The sequence below is a fragment of the Salvelinus fontinalis genome, chromosome 23, assembly GCF_029448725.1.
Source record: "Salvelinus fontinalis isolate EN_2023a chromosome 23, ASM2944872v1, whole genome shotgun sequence".
Taxonomy (NCBI): Eukaryota; Metazoa; Chordata; class Actinopteri; order Salmoniformes; family Salmonidae; genus Salvelinus; species Salvelinus fontinalis.
Window position 1 is genome coordinate 1,155,725 of NC_074687.1, and position 26,523 is coordinate 1,182,247.

General features: G+C 47.7%; 1 protein-coding gene across 1 annotated transcript in view; it reads left to right on the forward strand.

Annotated features, from left to right (window-relative positions):
* The window catches only part of LOC129820679 (unconventional myosin-X-like), a 440,174-nt gene that overhangs the window by 208,587 nt on the left and 205,064 nt on the right, over positions 1–26,523 (forward strand). Inside the window, exons 7-10 of the mRNA XM_055877525.1 lie at positions 3,035–3,133; positions 10,745–10,851; positions 11,140–11,269; positions 12,882–13,000. Of these exons, the coding sequence (XP_055733500.1) occupies positions 3,035–3,133; positions 10,745–10,851; positions 11,140–11,269; positions 12,882–13,000 (455 nt within the window). The remainder of the gene's footprint in view (positions 1–3,034; positions 3,134–10,744; positions 10,852–11,139; positions 11,270–12,881; positions 13,001–26,523) is intronic.

The following is a 26,523-nucleotide window of genomic DNA, read 5'->3' on the forward strand; positions in this document are numbered from 1 at the left end:
ACCCCATAATACCCCATATTGCCCCATATTACCCCATAATACCCCATATACCACCTAATACCACCTAATACCCCATATACCACCTATTACCCCATAATACCCCATATACCACCTAATACCCCATATACCACCTAATACCACCTAATACCCCATATACCACCTAATACCCCATAATACCCCATATACCACCTAATACCCCATATACCACCTAATACCACCTAATACCCCATATACCACCTAATACCACCTAATACCCCATATACCACCTAATACCACCTAATACCCCATATACCACCTAATACCCCATATACCACCTATTACCCCATAATACCTCATATACCACCTATTACCCCATAATACCCCATATACCACCTAATACCACCTAATACCCCATATACCACCTAATACCACCTAATACCCCATATACCACCTAATACCCCATATCACCACATATTACCCCATAATACCTCATATACCACCTATTACCCCATATCACCACATATTAACACATATTACATTTTTTTTACATTTTACATTTTAGTCATTTAGCAGACGCTCTTATCCAGAGCGACTTACAGTAGAGTGCATACATTTTATTACATTTTACATACTGAGACAAGGATATCCCTACCGGCCAAACCCTCCCTAACCCGGACGACGCTATGCCAATTGTGCGTCGCCCCACGGACCTCCCAGTTGCGGCCGGCTGCGACAGAGCCTGGGCGCGAACCCAGAGACTCTGGTGGCGCAGCTAGCACTGCGATGCAGTGCCCTAGACCACTGCGCCACCCGGGAGATTTTTACCACCTATTACCACTAATGTACCTTACTGAGGACTCAACCTGTTACCACTAATGTACCTTACTGAGGACTCAACATGTTACCACTAATGTACCTTACTGAGGACTGGACTCAACCTGTTACCACTAATGTACCTTACTGAGGACTCAACCTGTTACCACTAATATACCTTACTGAGGACTCAACCTGTTACCACTAATGTACCTTACTGAGGACTCAACCTGTTACCACTAATGTACCTTACTGAGGACTCAACCTGTTACCACTAATGTACCTTACTGAGACCTGGACTCAACCTGTTACCACTAATATACCTTACTGAGGCCTGGACTCAACCTGTTACCACTAATGTACCTTACTGAGGCCTGGACTCAACCTGTTACCACTAATGTACCTTACTGAGGACTCAACCTGTTACCACTAATGTACCTTACTGAGGCCTGGACTCAACCTGTTACCACTAATGTACCTTACTGAGGCCTGGACTCAACCTGTTACCACTAATGTACCTTACTGAGGACTCAACCTGTTACCACTAATGTACCTTACTGAGGACTCAACCTGTTACCACTAATGTACCTTACTGAGACCTGGACTCAACCTGTTACCACTAATATACCTTACTGAGGCCTGGACTCAACCTGTTACCACTACTGAGGACTCAACCTGTTACCACTAATGTACCTTACTGAGGCCTGGACTCAACATGTTACCACTAATGTACCTTACTGAGGCCTGGACTCAACCTGTTACCACTAATGTACCTTACTCAGGACTCAACCTGTTACCACTAATGTACCTTACTGAGGCCTGGACTCAACCTGTTTCCACTAATGTACCTTACTGAGGCCTAGACTCAACCTGTTACCACTAATGTACCTTACTGAGGACTCAACCTGTTACCACTAATGTACCTTACTCAGGACTCAACCTGTTACCACTAATGTACCTTACTGAGGACTCAACCTGTTACCATTAATGTACCTTACTGAGGCCTGGACTCAACCTGTTACCACTAATGTACCTTACTGAGGACTCAACCTGTTACCACTAATGTACCTTACTGAGGCCTGGACTCAACCTGTTACCACTAATGTACCATACTGAGGACTCAACCTGTTACCACTAAGGCACCTTACTGAGGACTCAACCTGTTACCACTAATGTACCTTACTGAGGACTCAACCTGTTACCACTAATGTACCTTATTGAGGCCTGGACTCCACCTGTTACCACTAATGTACCTTACTGAGGCCTGGACTCAACCTGTTACCACTAATGTACCTTACTGAGGACTCAACCTGTTACCACTAATGTACCTTACTGAGGACTCAACCTGTTACCACTAATGTACCTTACTGAGGACTGGACTCAACCTGTTACCACTAATGTACCTTACTGAGGCCTGGGCTCAACCTGTTACCACTAATGTACCTTACTGAGGCCTGGACTCAACCTGTTACCACTAATGTACCTTACTGAGGACTCAACCTGTTACCACTAATGTACCTTACTCAGGACTCAACCTGTTACCACTAATGTACCTTACTGAGGACTCAACCTGTTACCATTAATGTACTTTACTGAGGCCTGGACTCAACCTGTTACCACTAATGTACCTTACTGAGGACTCAACCTGTTACCACTAATGTACCTTACTGAGGACTCAACCTGTTACCACTAATGTACCTTACTGAGACCTGGACTCAACCTGTTACCACTAATATACCTTACTGAGGCCTGGACTCCACCTGTTACCACTAATGTACCTTACTGAGGCCTGGACTCCACCTGTTACCACTAATGTACCTTACTGAGGACTCAACCTGTTACCACTAATGTACCTTACTGAGACCTGGACTCAACCTGTTACCACTAATATACCTTACTGAGGACTCAACCTGTTACCAATAATGTACCTTACTGAGGACTCAATCTGTTACCATTAATGTACCTTACTGAGGACTCAACCTGTTACCACTAATGTACCTTACTGAGGCCTGGACTCAACCTGTTACCACTAATGTACCTTACTGAGGACTCAACCTGTTACCACTAATGTACCTTACTGAGACCTGGACTCAACCTGTTACCACTAATGTACCTTACTGAGGCCCAATACCAAGACCTTTTGCCACTAACGTACTGAGGTCCGGATTCCAGATCTGTAATGTCCGGTATGGCTTAGAGATGTACCTATCTGTCTTTGTTTTCCTCAACTTTAAACCTTCAGATTTACTTGAAAAGAACCGTGTGGTGAGGCAGAACCCTGGAGAGAGGAACTATCATATCTTCTATGCTCTGCTGGCCGGGGCCGACAAGAACCACAGAGGTACGTTCATTCATACAGAGACTCCTACACTGGAGTACAGTTATTGCAACACTTGTACGGACTCAGTGGAGGCTGGTGAAGGGAGGACGGTTCATAGTAATGGTTGGAATGGAATGAATGGAGCGGCATCAAACACATGGAAACCGTGTTTCTAAGTCACACCAGCCTCCACTGAATCAACTAAAACACTTCACTTGCTCAACAAGCGGTACTGGTCCACCAAGTCTAGAACCAGCAGGACCGTGAACAGCTTCTACCTCCAAGGCATAAGACTGATAAATAGCTCATCAAATGGCTACCCGGACTACCTGCATCGCCCCTTTTTGAACTAACTCTCTTGCACTGGACTCTATCCACACACTGGACTCTACCCACACACTGGACTCTACCCAACACACTGGACTCTACCCACACACTGGACTCTACCCACACACTGGACTCTACCAACACACTGGACTCTACCAACACACTGGACTCTACACACACACTGGACTCTACCCAACACACTGGACTCTATCCACACACTGGACTCTACCCCACACACTGGACTCTACCCACCCACTGGACTCTACCAACACACTGGACTCTACCCAACACACTGGACTCTACCAACACACTGGACTCTACCCAACACACTGGACTCTACCAACACACTGGACTCTACCAACACACTGGACTCTACCCAACACACTGGACTCTACCCAACACTGGACTCTACCCAACACACTGGACTCTACCCAACACACTGGACTCTACCCAACACACTGGACTCTACCCACACACTGGACTCTACCCAACACACTGGACTCTACCCACACACTGGACTCTACCAACACACTGGACTCTACCCAACACACTGGACTCTACCCAACACTGGACTCTACCCAACACACTGGACTCTACCCAACACACTGGACTCTACCCAACACACTGGACTCTACCCACACACTGGACTCTACCCAACACACTGGACTCTACCCACACACTGGACTCTACCCACACACTGGACTCTACCCACACACTGGACTCTACCCACACACTGGACTCTACCCAACACACTGGACTCTACCAACACACTGGACTCTACCCAACACACTGGACTCTACACACACACTGGACTCTACACACACACTGGACTCTACCCAACACACTGGACTCTATCCACACACTGGACTCTACCCCACACACTGGACTCTACCCACCCACTGGACTCTACCAACACACTGGACTCTACCCAACACACTGGACTCTACCAACACACTGGACTCTACCCAACAAACTGGACTCTACCAACACACTGGACTCTACCAACACACTGGACTCTACCCAACACACTGGACTCTACCCAACACTGGACTCTACCCAACACACTGGACTCTACCCAACACACTGGACTCTACCCAACACACTGGACTCTACCAACACACTGGACTCTACCAACACACTGGACTCTACCCACACACTGGACTCTACCCAACACACTGGACACACTGGACTCTACCCAACACACTGGACTCTACCAACACACTGGACTCTACCCACACACTGGACTCTACCCAACACACTGGACTCTACCAACACACTGGACTCTACCCAACACACTGGACTCTACCCAACACACTGGACTCTACCCACACACTGGACTCTATCCAACACACTGGACTCTACCAACACACTGGACTCTACCCCCACACACTGGACTCTACCCCCACACACTGACTCTACCCGACACACTGGACTCTACCCGACACACTGGACTCTACGCGACACACTGGACTCTACCCAACACACTGGACTCTATCCAACACACTGGACTCTACCCACACACTGGAATCTACCCACACACTGGACTCTACCCACACACTGGACTCTATCCACACACACTGGACTCTACCCACAACACTGGACTCTACCCACACACGGGGACTCTACCCGACACACTGGACTCTACCCAACACACTGGACTCTACCCACACACTGGACTCTACCCAACACACTGGACTCTACCAAACACACTGGACTCTACCCACACACTGGACTCTACCCACACACTGGACTCTACCCAACACACTGGACTCTACCCAACACACTGGACTCTACCCAACACACTGGACTCTACCCAACACACTGGACTCTACCCAACACACTGGACTCTACCCAACACACTGGACTCTATCCACACACACTGGACTCTACCCAAAACACGGGGACTCTATCCTCCCACTGGACTCTATCCACCCACTGGACTCTATCCACCCACTGGACCCTACCAACACGCTGACTCGACCCACACACTGGACTCTACCCAACACGCTGGACTCTACCCAACACACTGGACTCTACCCAACACACTGGACTCTACCCAACACACTGGACTCTACCCAACACACTGGACTCTACCCACACACTGGACTCTACCCACACACTGGACTCTATCCAACACACTGGACTCTACCCAACACACTGGACTCTACCCAACACACTGGACTCTACCCAACACACTGGACTCTACCCAACACACTGGACTCTACCCACACACTGGACTCTACCCAACACACTGGACTCTACCCAACACACTGGACTCTACCCACACACTAGACTCTACCCACACACTAGACTCTACCCAACACACTGGACTCTACCCAACACACTGGACTCTATCCACACACACTGGACTCTACCCAAAACACGGGGACTCTATCCTCCCACTGGACTCTATCCTCCCACTGGACTCTATCCACCCACTGGACTCTATCCACACACTGGACTCTATCCACACACTGGACTCTACCCAACACACTGGACTCTACCCAACACACTGGACTCTACCCAACACACTGGACTCTACCCAACACACTGGACTCTACCCAACATACTGGACTCTACCCAACACACTGGACTCTACCCACACACTGGACTCTACCCAACACACTGGACTCTACCCAACACACTGGACTCTACCCAACACACTGGACTCTACCCACACACTAGACTCTACCCAACACACTGGACTCTACCCAACACACTGGACTCTATCCACACACACTGGACTCTACCCAAAACACGGGGACTCTATCCTCCCAATGGACTCTATCCACCCACTGGACTCTATCCACCCACTGGACTCTATCCACACACTGGACTCTACCCAACACACTGGACTCTACCCAACACACTGGACTCTACCCAACACACTGGACTCTACCCACACACTGGACTCTACCCACACACTGGACTCTACCCACACACTGGACTCTACCCACACACTGGACTCTACCCAACACACTGGACTCTACCCAACACACTGGACTCTACCCAACACACTGGACTCTACCCAACACACTGGACTCTACCCAACACACTGGACTCTACCCAACACACTGGACTCTATCCACACACACTGGACTCTACCCAAAACACGGGGACTCTATCCTCCCACTGGACTCTATCCACCCACTGGACTCTATCCACCCACTGGACCCTACCAACACGCTGACTCGACCCACACACTGGACTCTACCCAACACGCTGGACTCTACCCAACACACTGGACTCTACCCAACACACTGGACTCTACCCAACACACTGGACTCTACCCAACACACTGGACTCTACCCACACACTGGACTCTACCCACACACTGGACTCTACCCAACACACTGGACTCTACCCAACACACTGGACTCTACCCAACACACTGGACTCTACCCAACATACTGGACTCTACCCAACACACTGGACTCTACCCACACACTGGACTCTACCCAACACACTGGACTCTACCCAACACACTGGACTCTACCCACACACTAGACTCTACCCACACACTAGACTCTACCCAACACACTGGACTCTACCCAACACACTGGACTCTATCCACACACACTGGACTCTACCCAAAACACGGGGACTCTATCCTCCCACTGGACTCTATCCTCCCACTGGACTCTATCCACCCACTGGACTCTATCCACACACTGGACTCTATCCACACACTGGACTCTACCCAACACACTGGACTCTACCCAACACACTGGACTCTACCCAACACACTGGACTCTACCCAACACACTGGACTCTACCCAACATACTGGACTCTACCCAACACACTGGACTCTACCCACACACTGGACTCTACCCAACACACTGGACTCTACCCAACACACTGGACTCTACCCAACACACTGGACTCTACCCACACACTAGACTCTACCCAACACACTGGACTCTACCCAACACACTGGACTCTATCCACACACACTGGACTCTACCCAAAACACGGGGACTCTATCCTCCCAATGGACTCTATCCACCCACTGGACTCTATCCACCCACTGGACTCTATCCACACACTGGACTCTACCCAACACACTGGACTCTACCCAACACACTGGACTCTACCCAACACACTGGACTCTACCCAACACACTGGACTCTACCCACACACTGGACTCTACCCACACACTGGACTCTACCCACACACTGGACTCTACCCACACACTGGACTCTACCCAACACACTGGACTCTACCCAACACACTGGACTCTACCAACACACTGGACTCTACCCCCACACTGGACTCTACCCACACACTGGACTCTACCCACACACACTGCCTCGGTACCGGTACCCCCTTTATATAGCCTCGTTGTTATTTTATTGTGTTACTTTTTATAATTTTTTACTTTAGTTTATTTGATAAATATTTTCTTAACTCTTTCTTGACATGCACTGTTGGTTAAGGGCTGGTCAGTCAGTATTTCACTGTGAGGTCTACACCTCGTCTACACCTGTTGGTTAAGGGCTGGTCAGTCAGTATTTCACTGTGAGGTCTACACCTGTTGGTTAAGGGCTGGTCAGTCAGTATTTCACTGTGAGGTCTACACCTGTTGGTTAAGGGCTGGTCAGTCAGTATTTCACTGTTTGGTCTACACCTGTTGGTTAAGGGCTGGTCAGTCAGTATTTCACTGTGTGGTCTACACCTGTTGGTTAAGGTCTACACCTGTTGGTTAAGGTCTACACCTGTTGGTTAAGGGCTGGTCAGTCAGTATTTCACTGTGAGGTCTACACCTGTTGGTTAAGGTCTACACCTGTTGGTTAAGGTCTACACCTGTTGGTTAAGGTCTACACCTGTTGGTTAAGGTCTACACCTGTTGGTTAAGGTCTACACCTGTTGGTTAAGGTCTACACCTGTTGGTTAAGGTCTACACCTGTTGGTTAAGGTCTACACCTGTTGGTTAAGGGCTGGTCAGTCAGCATTTCACTGTGAGGTCTACACCTGGTCTACACCTGTTGGTTAAGGTCTACACCTGTTGGTTAAGGGCTGGTCAGTCAGTATTTCACTGTGAGGTCTACACCTGTTGGTTAAGGGCTAGTCAGTCTGCATTTCACTGTGAGGTCTACACCTGTTGGTTAAGGGCTGGTCAGTCAGCATTTCACTGTGAGGTCTACACCTGTTGGTTAAGGTCTGGTCAGTCAGTATTTCACTGTGAGGTCTACACCTGTTGGTTAAGGGTTGGTCAGTCTGCATTTCACTGTGAGGTCTACACCTGTTGGTTAAGGGCTGGTCAGTCAGTATTTCACTGTGAGGTCTACACCTGTTGGTTAAGGGCTGGTCAGTCAGTATTTCACTGTGAGGTCTACACCTGATGGTTAAGGGCTGGTCAGTCAGTATTTCACTGTGAGGTCTACACCTGTTGGTTAAGGGCTGGTCAGTCAGTATTTCACTGTGAGGTCTACACCTGTTGGTTAAGGTCTACACCTGTTGGTTAAGGTCTACACCTGTTGGTTAAGGGCTGGTCAGTCAGTATTTCACTGTGAGGTCTACACCTGTTGGTTAAGGGCTGGTCAGTCAGTATTTCACTGTGAGGTCTACACCTGTTGGTTAAGGTCTACACCTGTTGTATTGGCGCATGTGACAATTAATATTTGACATTTTTTTGCCCTTTTTTCTCCCCAATTTCGTGGTATCCAATTGGTAGTTACAGTCTTGTCTCATCGCTGCAACTCCCGTACGGACTCGGGAGAGGCGAAGGTTGAGAGCCGTGCGTTCTCCAAAACACAACCCAACCAAGCTGCACTGCTTCTTGACACAATGCCCACTTAACCCGGAAGCCAGCCGCACCAATGTGTCGGAGGAAACACCGTACACCTGGTGACCGTGTCAGCGTGCACTGCGCCCGGCCCGCCACAGGAGTCGCTAGTGCGCGATGAGACAATTAGTTTAGTATTGTGGAGTATCTACATCCTCAATTTTCTCCTATCACAGCCATAAAACTCTGTAACCTTTTTAAAGTCAACATTGGGCTCATGGTGAAATCCCTCAATTGTTTCCTTCCTCTCTGGCAACTCAGTTAGGAAGGACGCCTGTATCTTTGTAGTGACTGGGTGTATTGATACACCATCCAAAGTGTAATTAATAACTTCACCATGCTCAAAAGGGATATTCAATATCAGATTATTATTTTTTTTTAACTTATCTACCAATGGGTGCCATTCTTTGCGAGGCACTGGAAACCCTCCCTGGTCTTTGTGGTTGAGACTGTGTTTGAAATTCACTGCTGAGGGACCTTTAAAGATACTTATGTGTGGGGTACAGAGATGAGGTAGTCCATGCAACTTATTATGTGACTTGTTTAGCACATTTTTACTCCTGAACTTATTTAGGCTTGTCATAACAAAGGTGTTAATTACTTGACTCAAGAGATTTCAGCTTTTCGTTTTTTTATTTATTTGTAAAAATGTCTAAAAATATAATTCCACTTTGACATTATGAGTTATTATGCATAGGCGAGTGACATACAATCTCAATTTAATACATTTTACAAATCAGGCTGTAAAACAACAAAGTGCTGAATAAGTCAATGGGTGTGAATACTTACTGAAGGCACGGTAGCTACCTCAATGACCTTTCACTCCTGCACATCGACTCGGTACTAGTATACACCCTGTATATAGTCATTTTCTACTCCCTGTATATAGCCATGTTATTTTCTACTTCCTGTATATAGTCATGTTATTTTCTACTTCCTGTATAGAGCCATGTTATTTTCTACTCCCTGTATATAGTCATGTTATTTTCTACTTCCTGTATAGAGCCATGTTATTTTCTACTTCGTGTATACAGTCATGTTATTTTCTACTTCCTGTATATAGTCATGTTATTTTCTACTTCCTGTATAGAGCCATGTTATTTTCTACTTCCTGTATATAGCCATGCTATTTTCTACTTCCTGTATATAGTCATGTTATTTTCTACTTCCTGTATAGAGCCATGTTATTTTCTACTTCCTGTATAGAGCCATGTTATTTTCTACTTCCTGTATATAGCCATGTTATTTTTTACTTGTTATTGGTATTTGTTATTCACTGTGTATTTATTCCTTGTCACTATTTCTGTTATTATTTGTATGTTTTTGAATCTTTAACTTTAACTCTGCATTATAAGTAAGCATTTCACTGTTAGTCTACACCTGTACGAAGCATGTGACGAATACAATTTTATTTGATTTAAATACAGTGGGACTTTGTTTGTGTCTCTAGAAAATGTTCCTGAAGAAAATGTGCATGCTTGCTTCAACTGCCTAAAGTTAGTTTATGTCTGTGTTCCAGAGCTGTACTTCCTGTCTGAGGGCCCAGAGTCATACCACTACCTGAGTCAGTCTGGCTGTGTGAAGGACAGGAGTCTCGATGACCTGCAGCTCTATGACAGTGTTATGGTGAGGCTGGTTGTACCTTCACAAGCTGCCACCAGAGGGCAATATAACCCAGTAGAATAACTACAGTCCCATCAGACGTGTAGATTATGGGCCTGTATTCAACAAACGTCTCAGAGTAAAAGTGCCAATTTAAGATCAGGTACTCTCTGTCCGTGTAATTTTATTCATTATGATCGGTATCCTAGAGCACTCCTCCTCTGAGATACTTTTGAACATGGGTCCTGCAGCATGTTTTATTCTGTCTGTGTTCAGTAGAAGGAATCATCTCTCTGTCTCTGCTGCTACCAGGAGGCTTTAAAGGTGATGCAGTTCAGTGAGGAGGAGATACGTGACGTCTTCAAGCTGCTGTCTGCTGTTCTCCTGATGGGGAACATAGAGTTCATGACCGCAGGAGGAGCACAAATCACATCCAAAGGAGGTGAGAGGGAGGAGAAGGGAAGGAGGGGAGATGGAAGGGAAGGAAGGAAGAGAGGGGAGGGAAGGGAGGGGAGGGGGCTAGAGGAGAGGAAAGGAGGGGAAGGGGAGAGGGAGGGAAGAAGGGGAGAGGGGGAGGGAGGAGAGGGGAAAGGAGGAGGGAGTAGAGGAGGGGGGAGTGAGAGGAGAGGAGAAGGAAGAGAGGAGAGGGGAAGTTATTCTAAAGCATGATAGTGAAGAAGGTTTCAGTTAAAGACAAAGCCTGCTGACAGAACTATGTACAGAGCCTTCGGAAAGTATTCAGAAACCTGGACTTTTTCCACATTTTTGTTGCATTATAGCCTTATTCTAAAATGGATTAAATTACACATTTTCCTCATCAATCTACACACAATACCCCATAATGACAAAGTGAAAACAGGTTTTTAGAAATTTTATAAATACCTGATTTACAAAAGTATTAAGACCCTTTGCTATGAGACTCGAAATGGAGCTCAGGTGCTTCCTGTTTCCATTGATCATCCTTGAGATGTTTCTACAACTTCGAGTCCACCTGTCGTAAATTCAATTGATTGGACATGATTTGGAAAGGCACACACCTGTCTATATAAGGTCCCACAGTTGAAAGTGCATGTCAGAGCAAAAACCAAGCCATGAGGTTGAAGGAAATGTCCGTAGAGCTCCGAGACAGAATTGTGTCGAGGCACAGATCTGGGGAAGGGTACCAAAACATTTCTGAAGCATTGAAGGTCCAAGAACACAGTGGCCTCCATCGTTCTTAAATGGAAGAAGTTTGGAAACACCAAGACTCTTCCTAGAGCTGGGGAGAAGGGCCTTGGTCAGGGAGGTGACCAAGAACCTGATGGTCACTCTGGCAGAGCTCCAGAAATCCTCTGTGGAGATGGGAGAACCTTCCAGAAGGACAAACATCTCTGCAGCACTCCATCGATCATGCCATTATGGTAGAGTGGCCAGATGGAAGACACTCCTCAGTAAAAGGCACATGACAGCCCGCTTGGAGTTTGCCAAAAGGCACCTAAAGGACTCTCAGACCATGAGAAACAAGATTCTCTGATCTGATGAAACCAGGATTGAACTCTTTGGCCTGAAGTCCAAGCATCACGTCTGGAGGAAACCTGGCACCATAAGGCAAAAGGGTGGCTACTGTGAAGAATCTCAAATGTAAAATATATTTTGATTTGTTTAACACTTGGTTTCTACATGATTCCATATCTAACTATATCTAAAACATGAGCCAGTATAGTATTTTCTTATGATCTGTTACCAAGCTTAATTTCTGCTGATGTGGGGATTCCTGAAAATAGCCCATACCACCCTCCATACCACTCTCTCTCCAGTGGTTAGTAACATATCTGTCTGTCTCTCTCTCTAGTGGTTAGTAACATATCTGTCTGTCTCTCTAGTGGTTAGTAACATATCTGTCTGTCTCTCTAGTGGTTAGTAACATATCTGTCTGTCTCTCTAGTGGTTAGTAACATATCTGTCTGTCTCTCTCTCTAGTGGTTAGTAACATATCTGTCTGTCTCTCCAGTGGTTAGTAACATATCTGTCTGTCTCTCTCCAGTGGTTAGTAACATATCTGTCTGTCTCTCCAGCGGTCAGTAATGTCAGTGATCTGCTGGGCCTGGACTCGTTCCAGCTGTCTGAGGTTCTGACCCAGAGGTCCATGATCCTGAGAGGAGAGGAGATCTGTTCACCCCTCACTGTGGAACAGGTAAGAGGCCCTGCCCCTCTCCCTGACTGGCCCTGCCCCTACAGGCCTTAACCTGTCACACCTACTCCAGACTAACTAATACCCCTTTCACACTACTGAGCTGAGTAATACTGAGCTGAGTAATACTGAGCTGAGCCCAGCTGTACAGTCGTGGCCAAAAGTTTTGAGAATGACACAAATATTAATTTTCACAAAGTTTGCTGCTTCAGTGTCTTTAGATATTTTTGTCAGATGTTACTATGGAATACTGAAGTATAATTACAAGCATTTCATAAGTGTCAAAGGCTTTTATTGACAATTACATGAAGTTGATGCAAAGAGTCAATATTTGCAGTATTGACCCTTATTTTTCAAGACCTCTGCAATTCGCCCTGGCATGCTGTCAATTAACTTCTGAGTCACATCCTGACTGATGGCAGCCCATTCTTGCATAATCAATGCTTGGAGTTTGTCAGAATTTGTGGGTTTTTGTTTGTCCACCCGCCTCTTGAGGATTGACCACAAGTTCTCAATGGGACCCAAAATATGGACCCAAAATATCTATGTTTTGTTCCCCGAGCCACTTAGTTATCACTTTTGCCTTATGGCAAGGTGCTCCATCATGCTGGAAAATGCATTGTTCGTCACCAAACTGTTCCTGGATGGTTGGGAGAAGTTGCTCTCGGAGGATGTGTTGGAACCATTCTTTATTCATGGCTGTGTTCTTAGGAATAATTGTAGGTGAGCCCACTCCCTTGGCTGAGAAGCAACCCCACACATGAATGGTCTCAGGATGCTTTACTGTTGGCATGACACAGGACTGATGGTAGCGCTCACCTTGTCTTCTCCGGACAAGCTTTTTTCCGGATGCCCCAAACGATCGGAAAGGGGACTCATTAGAGAAAATGACTCTACCCCAGTTCTCAGCAGTCCAATCCCTGTACCTTTTGCAGAATATCAGTCTGTTCCTGATGTTTTTCCTGATCTTCTCCACTAGGGACAGTAACACATCTTCTCCACTAGAGACAGTAACACATCTTCTCCACTAGGGACAGTAACACATCTTCTCCACTAGGGACAGTAACACATCTTCTCCACTAGGGACAGTAACACATCTTCTCCACTAGGGACAGTAACACATCTTCTCCACTAGGGACAGTAACACATCTTCTCCACTAGGGACAGTAACACATCTTCTCCACTAGGGACAGTAACACATCTTCTCCACTAGGGACAGTAACACATCTTCTCCACTAGGGACAGTAACACATCTTCTCCACTAGGGGCAGTAACACATCTTCTCCACTAGGGACAGTAACACATCTTCTCCACTAGGGGACAGTAACACATCTTCTCCACTAGGGACAGTAACACATCTTCTCCACTAGGGACAGTCTAACACACAACTGGAAACGACATGGGACGTAAGCAGAATTATTCTCATCTTTGGCTTCAATTGTCCAGACTACTGTCTCATTTGAATGAATATGTGAGAAATGTGATGTGTTCAGAGATTAGATTTGAAATATATTTAAACATATTACTGCATCTGCGGCCTTTTCCACCATCTATAGGCCAATAGAAACCTTTGAGGTTTGAATTATGTTAAACTATTCTTCTTGGAACTGGAGTCTCATGCCCACGGAATGTCATAAAACAAATTCAATATGCAGACGGAGCCGGGGTAATTGTGACGACCACACGAGGAACACAAGAAAGCTTTTCATGATAGTCCAGACTAGACCAGTATTTCTCTCTCTCTCTCCCTCAATTCAACGGGGCGTTATTGGCATGGGAAACGTGTTTACATCGCCAAAGTAAGTGAAATAAAAATAAACAAAAGTGAGACGACACAAAACAACATAAAAAAAGAACGATTTTGAATTTAACAGTAAAAAGACATTTCAAGTGTCTCTGTCTCTCGATCATCCCAAATGGCATCCTATCCCTTATATAGTGCACTACTTTGGACCATATAGGCCTCTGGTCAATGGGCCCTGGTCAGAGGTAGTGTATTATATAGGGAACGGGCCCTGGTCAGAGGTAGTGTATTATATAGGGAATGGGCCCTGGTCAGAGGTAGTGTATTATATAGGGAACGGGCCCTGGTCAGAGGTAGTGTATTATATAGGGAATGGGCCCTGGTCAGAGGTAGTGTATTATATAGGGAATGGGCCCTGGTCAGAGGTAGTGTATTATATAGGGAATGGGCCCTGGTCAGAGGTAGTGTATTATATAGAGAATGGGCCCTGGTCAGAGGTAGTGTATTATATAGGGAACGGGCCCTGGTCAGAGGTAGTGTATTATATAGGGAATGGGCCCTGGTCAGAGGTAGTGTATTATATAGGGAACGGGCCCTGGTCAGAGGTAGTGTATTATATAGGGAACGGGCCCTGGTCAGAGGTAGTGTATTATATAGGGAACGGGCCCTGGTCAGAGGTAGTGTATTATATAGGGAATGGGCCCTGGTCAGAGGTAGTGTATTATATAGGGAATGGGCCCTGGTCAGAGGTAGTGTATTATATAGGGAACGGGCCCTGGTCAGAGGTAGTGTATTATATAGGGAATGGGCCCTGGTCAGAGGTAGTGTATTATATAGGGAACGGGCCCTGGTCAGAGGTAGTGTATTATATAGGGAACGGGCCCTGGTCAGAGGTAGTGTATTATATAGGGAACGGGCCCTGGTCAGAGGTAGTGTATTATATAGGGAATGGGCCCTGGTCAGAGGTAGTGTATTATATAGGGAATGGGCCCTGGTCAGAGGTAGTGTATTATATAGGGAATGGGCCCTGGTCAGAGGTAGTGTATTATATAGGGAATGGGCCCTGGTCAGAGGTAGTGTATTATATAGAGAATGGGCCCTGGTCAGAGGTAGTGTATTATATAGGGAACGGGCCCTGGTCAGAGGTAGTGTATTATATAGGGAATGGGCCCTGGTCAGAGGTAGTGTATTATATAGGGAACGGGCCCTGGTCAGAGGTAGTGTATTATATAGGGAATGGGCCCTGGTCAGAGGTAGTGTATTATATAGGGAACGGGCCCTGGTCAGAGGTAGTGTATTATATAGGGAACGGGCCCTGGTCAGAGGTAGTGTATTATATAGGGAACGGGCCCTGGTCAGAGGTAGTGTATTATATAGGGAATGGGCCCTGGTCAGAGGTAGTGTATTATTACTAACGTCTAACCCATATCCCTGGTCGTAACCTGGACCAACAGCCATCCTAACGTCTAACCCATATCATAACCTGGACCAACAGCCATCCTAACGTCTAACCCATATCCCTGGTCGTAACCTGGACCAACAGCCATCCTAACGTCTAACCCATATCCCTGGTCGTAACCTGGACCAACAGCCATCCTAACGTCTAACCCATATCATAACCTGGACCAACAGCCATCCTAACGTCTAACCCATATCATAACCTGGACCAACAGCCATCCTAACGTCTAACCCGTATCCCTGGTCATAACCTGGACCAACAGCCATCCTAACGTCTAACCCATATCCCTGGTCGTAACCTGGACCAACAGCCATCCTAACGTCTAACCCATATCCCTGGTCGTAACCTGGACCAACAGCCATCCTAACGTCTAACCCATATCATAACCTGGACCAACAGCCATCCTAACGTCTAACCCGTATCCCTGGTCATAACCTGGACCAACAGCCATCCTAACGTCTAACCCATATCATAACCTGGACAAACAGCCATCCTAACGTCTAACCCATATCCCTGGTCATAACCTGGACCAACAGCCATCCTAACGTCTAACCCATATCCCTGGTCGTAACCTGGACCAACAGCCATCCTAACGTCTAACCCATATCCCTGGTCGTAACCTGGTCCAACAGCCATCCTAACGTCTAACCCATATCATAACCTGGACCAACAGCCATCCTAACGTCTAACCCATATCCCTGGTCATAACCTGGACCAACAGCCATCCTAACGTCTAACCCGTATCCCTGGTCGTAACCTGGACCAACAGCCATCCTAACGTCTAACCCATATCATAACCTGGACCAACAGCCATCCTAACGTCTAACCCATATCATAACCTGGACCAACAGCCATCCTAACGTCTAACCCATATCATAACCTGGACCAACAGCCATCCTAACGTCTAACCCATATCATAACCTGGACCAACAGCCATCCTAACGTCTAACCCATATCCCTGGTCGTAACCTGGACCAACAGCCATCCTAACGTCTAACCCGTATCCCTGGTCGTAACCTGGACCAACAGCCATCCTAACGTCTAACCCATATCATAACCTGGACCAACAGCCATCCTAACGTCTAACCCATATCCCTGGTCGTAACCTGGACCAACAGCCATCCTAACGTCTAACCCATATCGTAACCTGGACCAACAGCCATCCTAACGTCTAACCCATATCATAACCTGGACCAACAGCCATCCTAACGTCTAACCCATATCATAACCTGGACCAACAACCATCCTAACGTCTAACCCATATCCCTGGTCATAACCTGGACCAACAGCCATCCTAACGTCTAACCCATATCCCTGGTCGTAACCTGGACCAACAGCCATCCTAACGTCTAACCCGTATCATAACCTGGACCAACAGCCATCCTAACGTCTAACCCATATCATAACCTGGACCAACAGCCATCCTAACGTCTAACCGATATCATAACCTGGACCAACAGCCATCCTAATGTCTAACCCATATGCCTGGTCGTAACCTGGACCAACAGCCATCCTAACGTCTAACCCATATCATAACCTGGACCAACAACCATCCTAACGTCTAACCCATATCATAACCTGGACCAACAGCCATCCTAACGTCTAACCCATATCATAACCTGGACCAACAGCCATCCTAACGTCTAACCCATATCCCTGGTCGTAACCTGGACCAACAGCCATCCTAACGTCTAACCCATATCCCTGGTCGTAACCTGGACCAACAGCCATCCTAACGTCTAACCCATATCATAACCTGGACAAACAGCCATCCTAACGTCTAACCCGTATCCCTGGTCGTAACCTGGACCAACAGCCATCCTAACGTCTAACCCGTATCCCTGGTCATAACCTGGACCAACAGCCATCCTAACGTCTAACCCATATCCCTGGTCGTAACCTGGACCAACAGCCATCCTAACATCTAACCCGTATCCCTGGTCATAACCTGGACCAACAGCCATCCTAACGTCTAACCCATATCATAACCTGGACCAACAGCCATCCTAACGTCTAACCCATATCATAACCTGGACCAACAACCATCCTAACGTCTAACCCGTATCCCTGGTCGTAACCTGGACCAACAGCCATCCTAACGTCTAACCCGTATCCCTGGTCGTAACCTGGACCAACAGCCATCCTAACGTCTAACCCATATCATAACCTGGACCAACAGCCATCCTAACGTCTAACCCGTATCCCTGGTCGTAACCTGGACCAACAGCCATCCTAACGTCTAACCCATATCATAACCTGGACCAACAACCATCCTAACGTCTAACCCATATCCCTGGTCGTAACCTGGACCAACAGCCATCCTAACGTCTAACCCATATCCCTGGTCGTAACCTGGACCAACAGCCATCCTAACGTCTAACCCATATCATAACCTGGACCAACAGCCATCCTAACGTCTAACCCGTATCCCTGGTCATAACCTGGACAAACAGCCATCCTAACGTCTAACCCATATCATAACCTGGACCAACAGCCATCCTAACGTCTAACCCATATCCCTGGTCATAACCTGGACAAACAGCCATCCTAACGTCTAACCCGTATCCCTGGTCATAACCTGGACAAACAGCCATCCTAACGTCTAACCCATATCCCTGGTCATAACCTGAACAAACAGCCACATCCTCCTAGGACCTTTAGACAGGTCAACATTCACAAGGCCGCAGGGCCAGACGGATTACCAGGACGTGTACTGTGAGCATGCGCTGACCAACTGGCAAGTGTCTTCACTGACATGTTCAACCTCTCCCTGTCCGCGTCTGTAATACCAACATGTTTCAAGCAGACCACCATAGTGCCTGTGCCAAGAACACTAAGGTAACCTGTCTAAATGACTACCGACCCGTAGCGCTCACGTCCATAACCATGAAGTGCTTTGAAAGGCTGGTCATGGCTCACATTAACACCATTATCCCAGAAACCCTGGACCCACTCCAATTTGCATACCGCCCCAACAGATCCACAGATGATGCAATCTCTACTGCACTCCACACTGCCCTTTCCCACCTGGACAAAAGGAACACCTATGTGAGAATGCTGTTCATTGACTACAGCTCAGCATTCAACACCATAGTGCCCTCAAAGCTCATCACTAAGCTAAGGACCCTGGGACTAAACACCTCCCTCTGCAACTGGATCCTGGACTTCCTGACGGGCCGCCCCCAGGTGGTAAGGGTAGGTAACAACACATCTGCCACACTGATCCTCAACACAGGGGCCCCTCAGGGGTGCGTGCTTTGCCCCCTCCTGAACCCCATGTTCACTCACGACTGGACGGCCAGGCACGACTCCAACACCATCATTAAATTTGCCGATGACACAACAGTGGTAGGCCTGATCACCGACAACAACGAGACAGCCTATAGGGAGGAGGTCAGAGACCTGGCCGTGTGGTGCCAGGGCAACAACCTCTCCCTCAATGTGATCAAGACAAAGGAGATGATTGTGGACTACAAGAAAAAGAGGACTGAGCACGCCCCCATTTTCATCGACAAGGCTGCAGTGGAGCAGGTTGAGAGCTTCAAGTTCCTTTGTGTCCACATCACCAACAAACTGACATGGTCCAAGCACACCAAGACAGCCATGATGAGGGCACAACAAAACCGAAAAGATTTGGCATGGGTCCCCAGATCCTCAAAATGTTCTACAGCTGCACCATTGAGAGCATCCTGACCGGTTGCATCACTGCCTGGTATGGCAATTGCTCTGCCTCTGACTGCAAGGCACTACAGAGGGTAGTGCGTACGGCCCAGTACATCACTGGGGCTAAGCTTCCTGCCATCCAGGACCTCTACACCAGGCGGTGTCAGAGGAAGGCTCTGAAAATTGTCAAAGACTCCAGCCACCATTGTCATAGACTGTTCTCTCTGCTACCACACGGCAAGTGGTACCAGAGCGCCAAGGCTAGGTCCAAGAGGCTTCTAAACAGCTTCTACCCCCAAGCCAAAAGACTCCTGAACATCTAGTCAAATGGCTACCTAGACTATTCACATTGCCCCTCCCTCTCCCCCCCCTCCACACTACTGCTACTCTCTGTTGTCATCTACGCATAGTCACTTTAATAACTCTACCTACATGTACATATTACCTCAACTAACCGGTGCCCCCGCACATTGACTCTGTACCGTAACACCCTGTATATAGTCTCCACATTGACTCTGTACCGGTACCCCCTGTATATAGCCTCCACATTGACTCTGTACCGTAACACCCTGTATATAGCCTCCACATTGACCCTGTACCGTAACACCCTGTATATAGCCTCCACGTTGACTCTGTACCGGTACCCCCTGTATATAGTCTCCACATTGACTCTGTACCGGTACCCCCCCTGTATATAGCCTCCACATTGACTCTGTACCGGTACCCCCTGTATATAGCCTCCACATTGACTCTGTACCGTAACACCCTGTATATAGTCTCCACATTGACTCTGTACCGTAACACCCTGTATATAGTCTCCACATTGACTCTGTACCGTAACACCCTGTATATAGCCTCCACATTGACTCTGTACCGTAACACCCTGTATATAGCCTCCACATTGACTCTGTACCGGTACCCCCTGTATATAGCCTCCACATTGACTCTGTACCGGTACCCCCTGTATATAGCCTCCACATTGACTCTGTACCGTAACACCCTGTATATAGCCTCCACATTGACTCTGTACCGTAACACCCTGTATATAGCCTCCACATTGACTCTGTACCGAAACACCCTGTATATAGCCTCCACATTGACTCTGTACCGTAACACCCTGTATATAGTCTCCACATTGACTCTGTACCGTAACACCCTGTATAGCCTCCACATTGACTCTGTACCGTAATACCCTGTATATAGCCTCCACATTGACTCTGTACCGAAACACCCTGTATATAGCCTCCACATTGACTCTGTACTGGTACCCCCTGTATATAGCCTCCACATTGACCCTGTACCGTAACACCCTGTATAGCCTCCACATTGACTCTGTACCGGTACACCCTGTATATAGCCTCCACATTGACTCTGTACAGGTACCCCCTGTATATAACCTCCACATTGACTCTGTACCAGTACCCCCTGTATATAGCCTCCACATTGACTCTGTACCGGTACCCCCTGTATATACCCTCCACATTGACTCTGTACCGTAACACCCTGTATACAGCCTCCACATTGACTCTGTACCGTAACACCCTGTATATAGCCTCCACATTGACTCTGTACCGTAACACCCTGTATATAGCCTCCACATTGACTCTGTACCGTAACACCCTGTATATAGTCTCCACATTGACTCTGTACCGGTACCCCCTGTATATAGCCTCCACATTGACCCTGTACCGTAACACCCTGTATATAGCCTCCACATTGACTCTGTACCGGCACCCCCTGTATATAGCCTCCACATTGACTCTGTACCGTAATACCCTGTATATAGCCTCCACATTGACTCTGTACCGGCACCCCCTGTATATAGCCTCCACATTGACTCTGTACCGTAATACCCTGTATATAGCCTCCACATTGACTCTGTACCGTAACACCCTGTATATAGCCTCCACATTGACCCTGTACCGTAACACCCTGTATATAGCCTCCACGTTGACTCTGTACCGGTACCCCCTGTATATAGCCTCCACATTGACTCTGCACCGTAACACCCTGTATATAGCCTCCACATTGACCCTGTACCGTAACACCCTGTATATAGCCTCCACATTGACTCTGTACCGGTACCCCCTGTATATAGTCTCCACATTGACTCTGTACCGGTACCCCCTGTATATAGCCTCCACATTGACCCTGTACCGTAACACCCTGTATATAGCCTCCACATTGACTCTGTACCGGTACCCCCTGTATATAGCCTCCACATTGACTCTGTACCGGCACCCCCTGTATATAGCCTCCACATTGACTCTGTACCGGTACCCCCTGTATATAGCCTCCACATTGACTCTGTACCGGTACCCCCTGTATATAGCCTCCACATTGACTCTGTACCGGTACCCCCTGTATATAGCCTCCACATTGACTCTGTACCGGTACCCCCTGTATATAGCCTACACATTGACTCTGTACCGGTACCCCCTGTATATAGCCTCCACATTGACTCTGTACCGTAATACCCTGTATATAAGCCTCCACATTGACTCTGTACCGTAACCCCCTGTATATAGCCTCCACATTGACTCTGTACCGTAACACCCTGTATATAGCCTCCACGTTGACTCTGTACCGGCACCCCCCTGTATATATTGTTATTTTACAGCTCCTCTTTAATTACTTGTTACTTTTATCTCTTATTCTTATCCGTATTATTTGTTGGTTAAGGGCTTGTAAGTAAGCATTTCACTGTGAGGTCTACACCTGTTGTATTGTGACTAATATAATTGTCTGATGCTTAAACTTATCCTCAAACTTGTGTTTTAACCTTGAACATGACATTTTCTGATGTTTGCAAGTATGGCCCCGACATGTCTAAGGAAAGACACCCTTAACTCTCTTTCTGACGTCCTGCTAAATGACTCTGAATTCATTTATTTTAAAGATATTATATATATTTATTATTTAAAGATATACACCTGTATCGGACTCTTTTAAAGAACCGTGTGACTCTGTATCTTTCGCAAAATAATGATTGCACCTACAAGACCGAATCCAAGGGCACCTAACAAATCAATGCTGGGGCGGCAGGTAGCCTAGTGGTTAGAGTGGAGTGGTGGTAGGTAGCCTAGTGGTTAGAGTGGAGTGGTGGTAGGTAGACTAGTGGTTAGAGTGTAGGGGTGGCAGGTAGTCTAGTGGTTAGAGTGTAGAGGCGGCAGGTAGTCTAGTGGTTAGAGTGTAGGGGTGGCAGGTAGCCTAGTGGTTAGAGTGTAGAGGCGGCAGGTAGTCTAGTGGTTAGAGTGTAGGGGTGGCAGGTAGCCTAGTGGTTAGAGTGTAGGGGTGGCAGGTAGCCTAGTGGTTAGAGTGTAGGGGCGGCAGGTAGCCTAGTGGTTAGAGTGTAGGGGTGGCAGGTAGCCTAGTGGTTAGAGTGTAGGGGTGGCAGGTAGCCTAGTGGTTAGAGGGTAGGGGGGGCAGGTAGCCTAGTGGTTAGAGTGTAGGGACGGCAAGTAGCCTAGTGGTTAGAGTGTAGGGGCGGCAGGTAGCCTAGTGGTTAGAGTGGAGGGGTGGCAGGTAGTCTAGTGGTTAGAGTGTAGGGGCGGCAGGTAGCCTAGTGGTTAGAGTGTAGGGGAGGCAGGTAGACTAGTGGTTAGAGTGTAGGGGTGGCAGGTAGCCTAGTGGTTAGAGCGTAGGGGGGGCAGGTAGACTAGTGGTTAGAGTGTAGGGGGGGCAGGTAGACTAGTGGTTAGAGTGGAGTGGTGGTAGGTAGACTAGTGGTTAGAGTGGAGTGGCGGTAGGTAGACTAGTGGTTAGAGTGTAGAGGTGGCAGGTAGCCTAGTGGTTAGAGTGGAGTGGCGGTAGGTAGCCTAGTGGTTAGAGTGTAGAGGTGGCAGGTAGCCTAGTGGTTAGAGTGGAGTGGCGGTAGGTAGCCTAGTGGTTAGAGTGTAGAGGTGGCAGGTAGTCTAGTGGTTAGAGTGTAGAGGTGGCAGGTAGCCTAGTGGTTAGAGTGGAGTGGTGGTAGGTAGCCTAGTGGTTAGAGTGGAGTGGCGGTAGGTAGCCTAGTGGTTAGAGTGGAGGGGCGGCAGGTAGACTAGTGGTTAGAGTGTAGAGGCGGCAGGTAGTCTAGTGGTTAGAGTGGAGGGGCAGCAGGTAGCCTAGTGGTTAGAGTGTAGAGGAGGCAGGTAGCCTAGTGGTTAGAGTGTAGGGGCGGCAGGTAGCCTAGTGGATAGAGTAGAGGGGCAGCAGGTAGCCTAGTGGTTAGAGTGGAGGGGCGGCAGGTAGCCTAGTGGTTAGAGTGGAGGGGCGGCAGGTAGCCTAGTGGTTAGAGTGTAGGGGAGACAGGTAGCCTAGTGGATAGAGTAGAGGGGCAGCAGGTAGCCTAGTGGTTAGAGTGGAGGGGCGGCAGGTAGACTAGTGGTTAGAGTGTAGAGGCGGCAGGTAGTCTAGTGGTTAGAGTGGAGGGGCAGCAGGTAGCCTAGTGGTTAGAGTGTAGAGGAGGCAGGTAGCCTAGTGGTTAGAGTGTAGGGGCGGCAGGTAGCCTAGTGGATAGAGTAGAGGGGCAGCAGGTAGCCTAGTGGTTAGAGTGGAGGGGCGGCAGGTAGCCTAGTGGTTAGAGTGGAGGGGCGGCAGGTAGCCTAGTGGTTAGAGTGTAGGGGAGACAGGTAGCCTAGTGGATAGAGTAGAGGGGCAGCAGGTAGCCTAGTGGTTAGAGTGGAGGGGCGGCAGGTAGCCTAGTGGTTAGAGTGGAGGGGCAGCAGGTAGCCTAGTGGTTAGAGTGGAGGGGCAGCAGGTAGCCTAGTGGTTAGAGTGGAGGGGCAGCAGGTAGCCTAGTGGTTAGAGTGGAGGGGCAGCAGGTAGCCTAGTGGTTAGAGTGGAGGGGCAGCAGGTAGCCTAGTGGTTAGAGTGGAGGGGCAGCAGGTAGCCTAGTGGTTAGAGTGGAGGGGCAGCAGGTAGCCTAGTGGTTAGAGTGTAGGGGAGACAGGTAGCCTAGTGGATAGAGTAGAGGGGCAGCAGGTAGCCTAGTGGTTAGAGTGGAGGGGCGGCAGGTAGCCTAGTGGTTAGAGTGGAGGGGCGGCAGGTAGCCTAGTGGTTAGAGTGGAGGGGTGGCAGGTAGCCTAGTGGTTAGAGTGGAGTGGTGGCAGGTAGCCTAGTGGTTAGAGTGGAGGGGTGGCAGGTACATATGTACATATTACCTCTACTAACCGGTGCCCCCGTACATTGACTCTGTACCGTAATACCCTGTATATAGCCTCCACATTGACTCTGTACCGTAACACCCTGTATATAGCCTCCACATTGACCCTGTACCGTAACACCCTGTATATAGCCTCCAAGTTGACTCTGTACCGGTACCCCCTGTATATAGCCTCCACATTGACTCTGCACCGTAACACCCTGTATATAGCCTCCACATTGACCCTGTACCGTAACACCCTGTATATAGCCTCCACATTGACTCTGTACCGGTACCCCCTGTATATAGTCTCCACATTGACTCTGTACCGGTACACCCTGTATATAGCCTCCACATTGACTCTGTACCGTAACACCCTGTATAGCCTCCACATTGACTCTGTACCGTAACACCCTGTATATAGCCTCCACATTGACTCTGTACCGTAACACCCTGTATATAGCCTCCACATTGACTCTGTACCGTAATACCCTGTATATAGTCTCCACATTGACTCTATACCGGTACCCCCTGTATATAGTCTCCACATTGACTCTGTACCGTAACACCCTGTATATAGTCTCCACATTGACTCTGTACCGTAACACCCTGTATATAGCCTCCACATTGACTCTGTACCGTAACACCCTGTATATAGCCTCCACATTGACTCTGTACCGGTACCCCCTGTATATAGTCTCCACATTGACTCTGTACCGTAACACCCTGTATATAGTCTCCACATTGACTCTGTACCGTAACACCCTGTATATAGCCTCCACATTGACTCTGTACCGTAACACCCTGTATATAGCCTCCACATTGACTCTGTACCGTAACACCCTGTATATAGTCTCCACATTGACTCTGTACCGTAACACCCTGTATATAGTCTCCACATTGACTCTGTACCGTAACACCCCTGTATATAGTCTCCACATTGACTCTGTACCGTAACACCCTGTATATAGTCTCCACATTGACTCTGTACCGTAACACCCTGTATATAGCCTCCACGTTGACTCTGTACCGGCACCCCCCTGTATATATTGTTATTTTACAGCTCCTCTTTAATTACTTGTTACTTTTATCTCTTATTCTTATCCGTATTTTTTGTTGGTTAAGGGCTTGTAAGTAAGCATTTCACTGTGAGGTCTACGCCTGTTGTATTGTGACTAATATAATTGTCTGATGCTTAAACTTATCCTCAAACTTGTGTTTTAACCTTGAACATGACATTTTCTGATGTTTGCAAGTATGGCCCCGACATGTCTAAGGAAAGACACCCTTAACTCTCTTTCTGACGTCCTGCTAAATGACTCTGAATTCATTTATTTTAAAGATATTATATATATTTATTATTTAAAGATATACACCTGTATCGGACTCTTTTAAAGAACCGTGTGACTCTGTATCTTTCGCAAAATAATGATTGCACCTACAAGACCGAATCCAAGGGCACCTAACAAATCAAGGCTGGGGCGGCAGGTAGCCTAGTGGTTAGAGTGGAGGGGTGGCAGGTAGTCTAGTGGTTA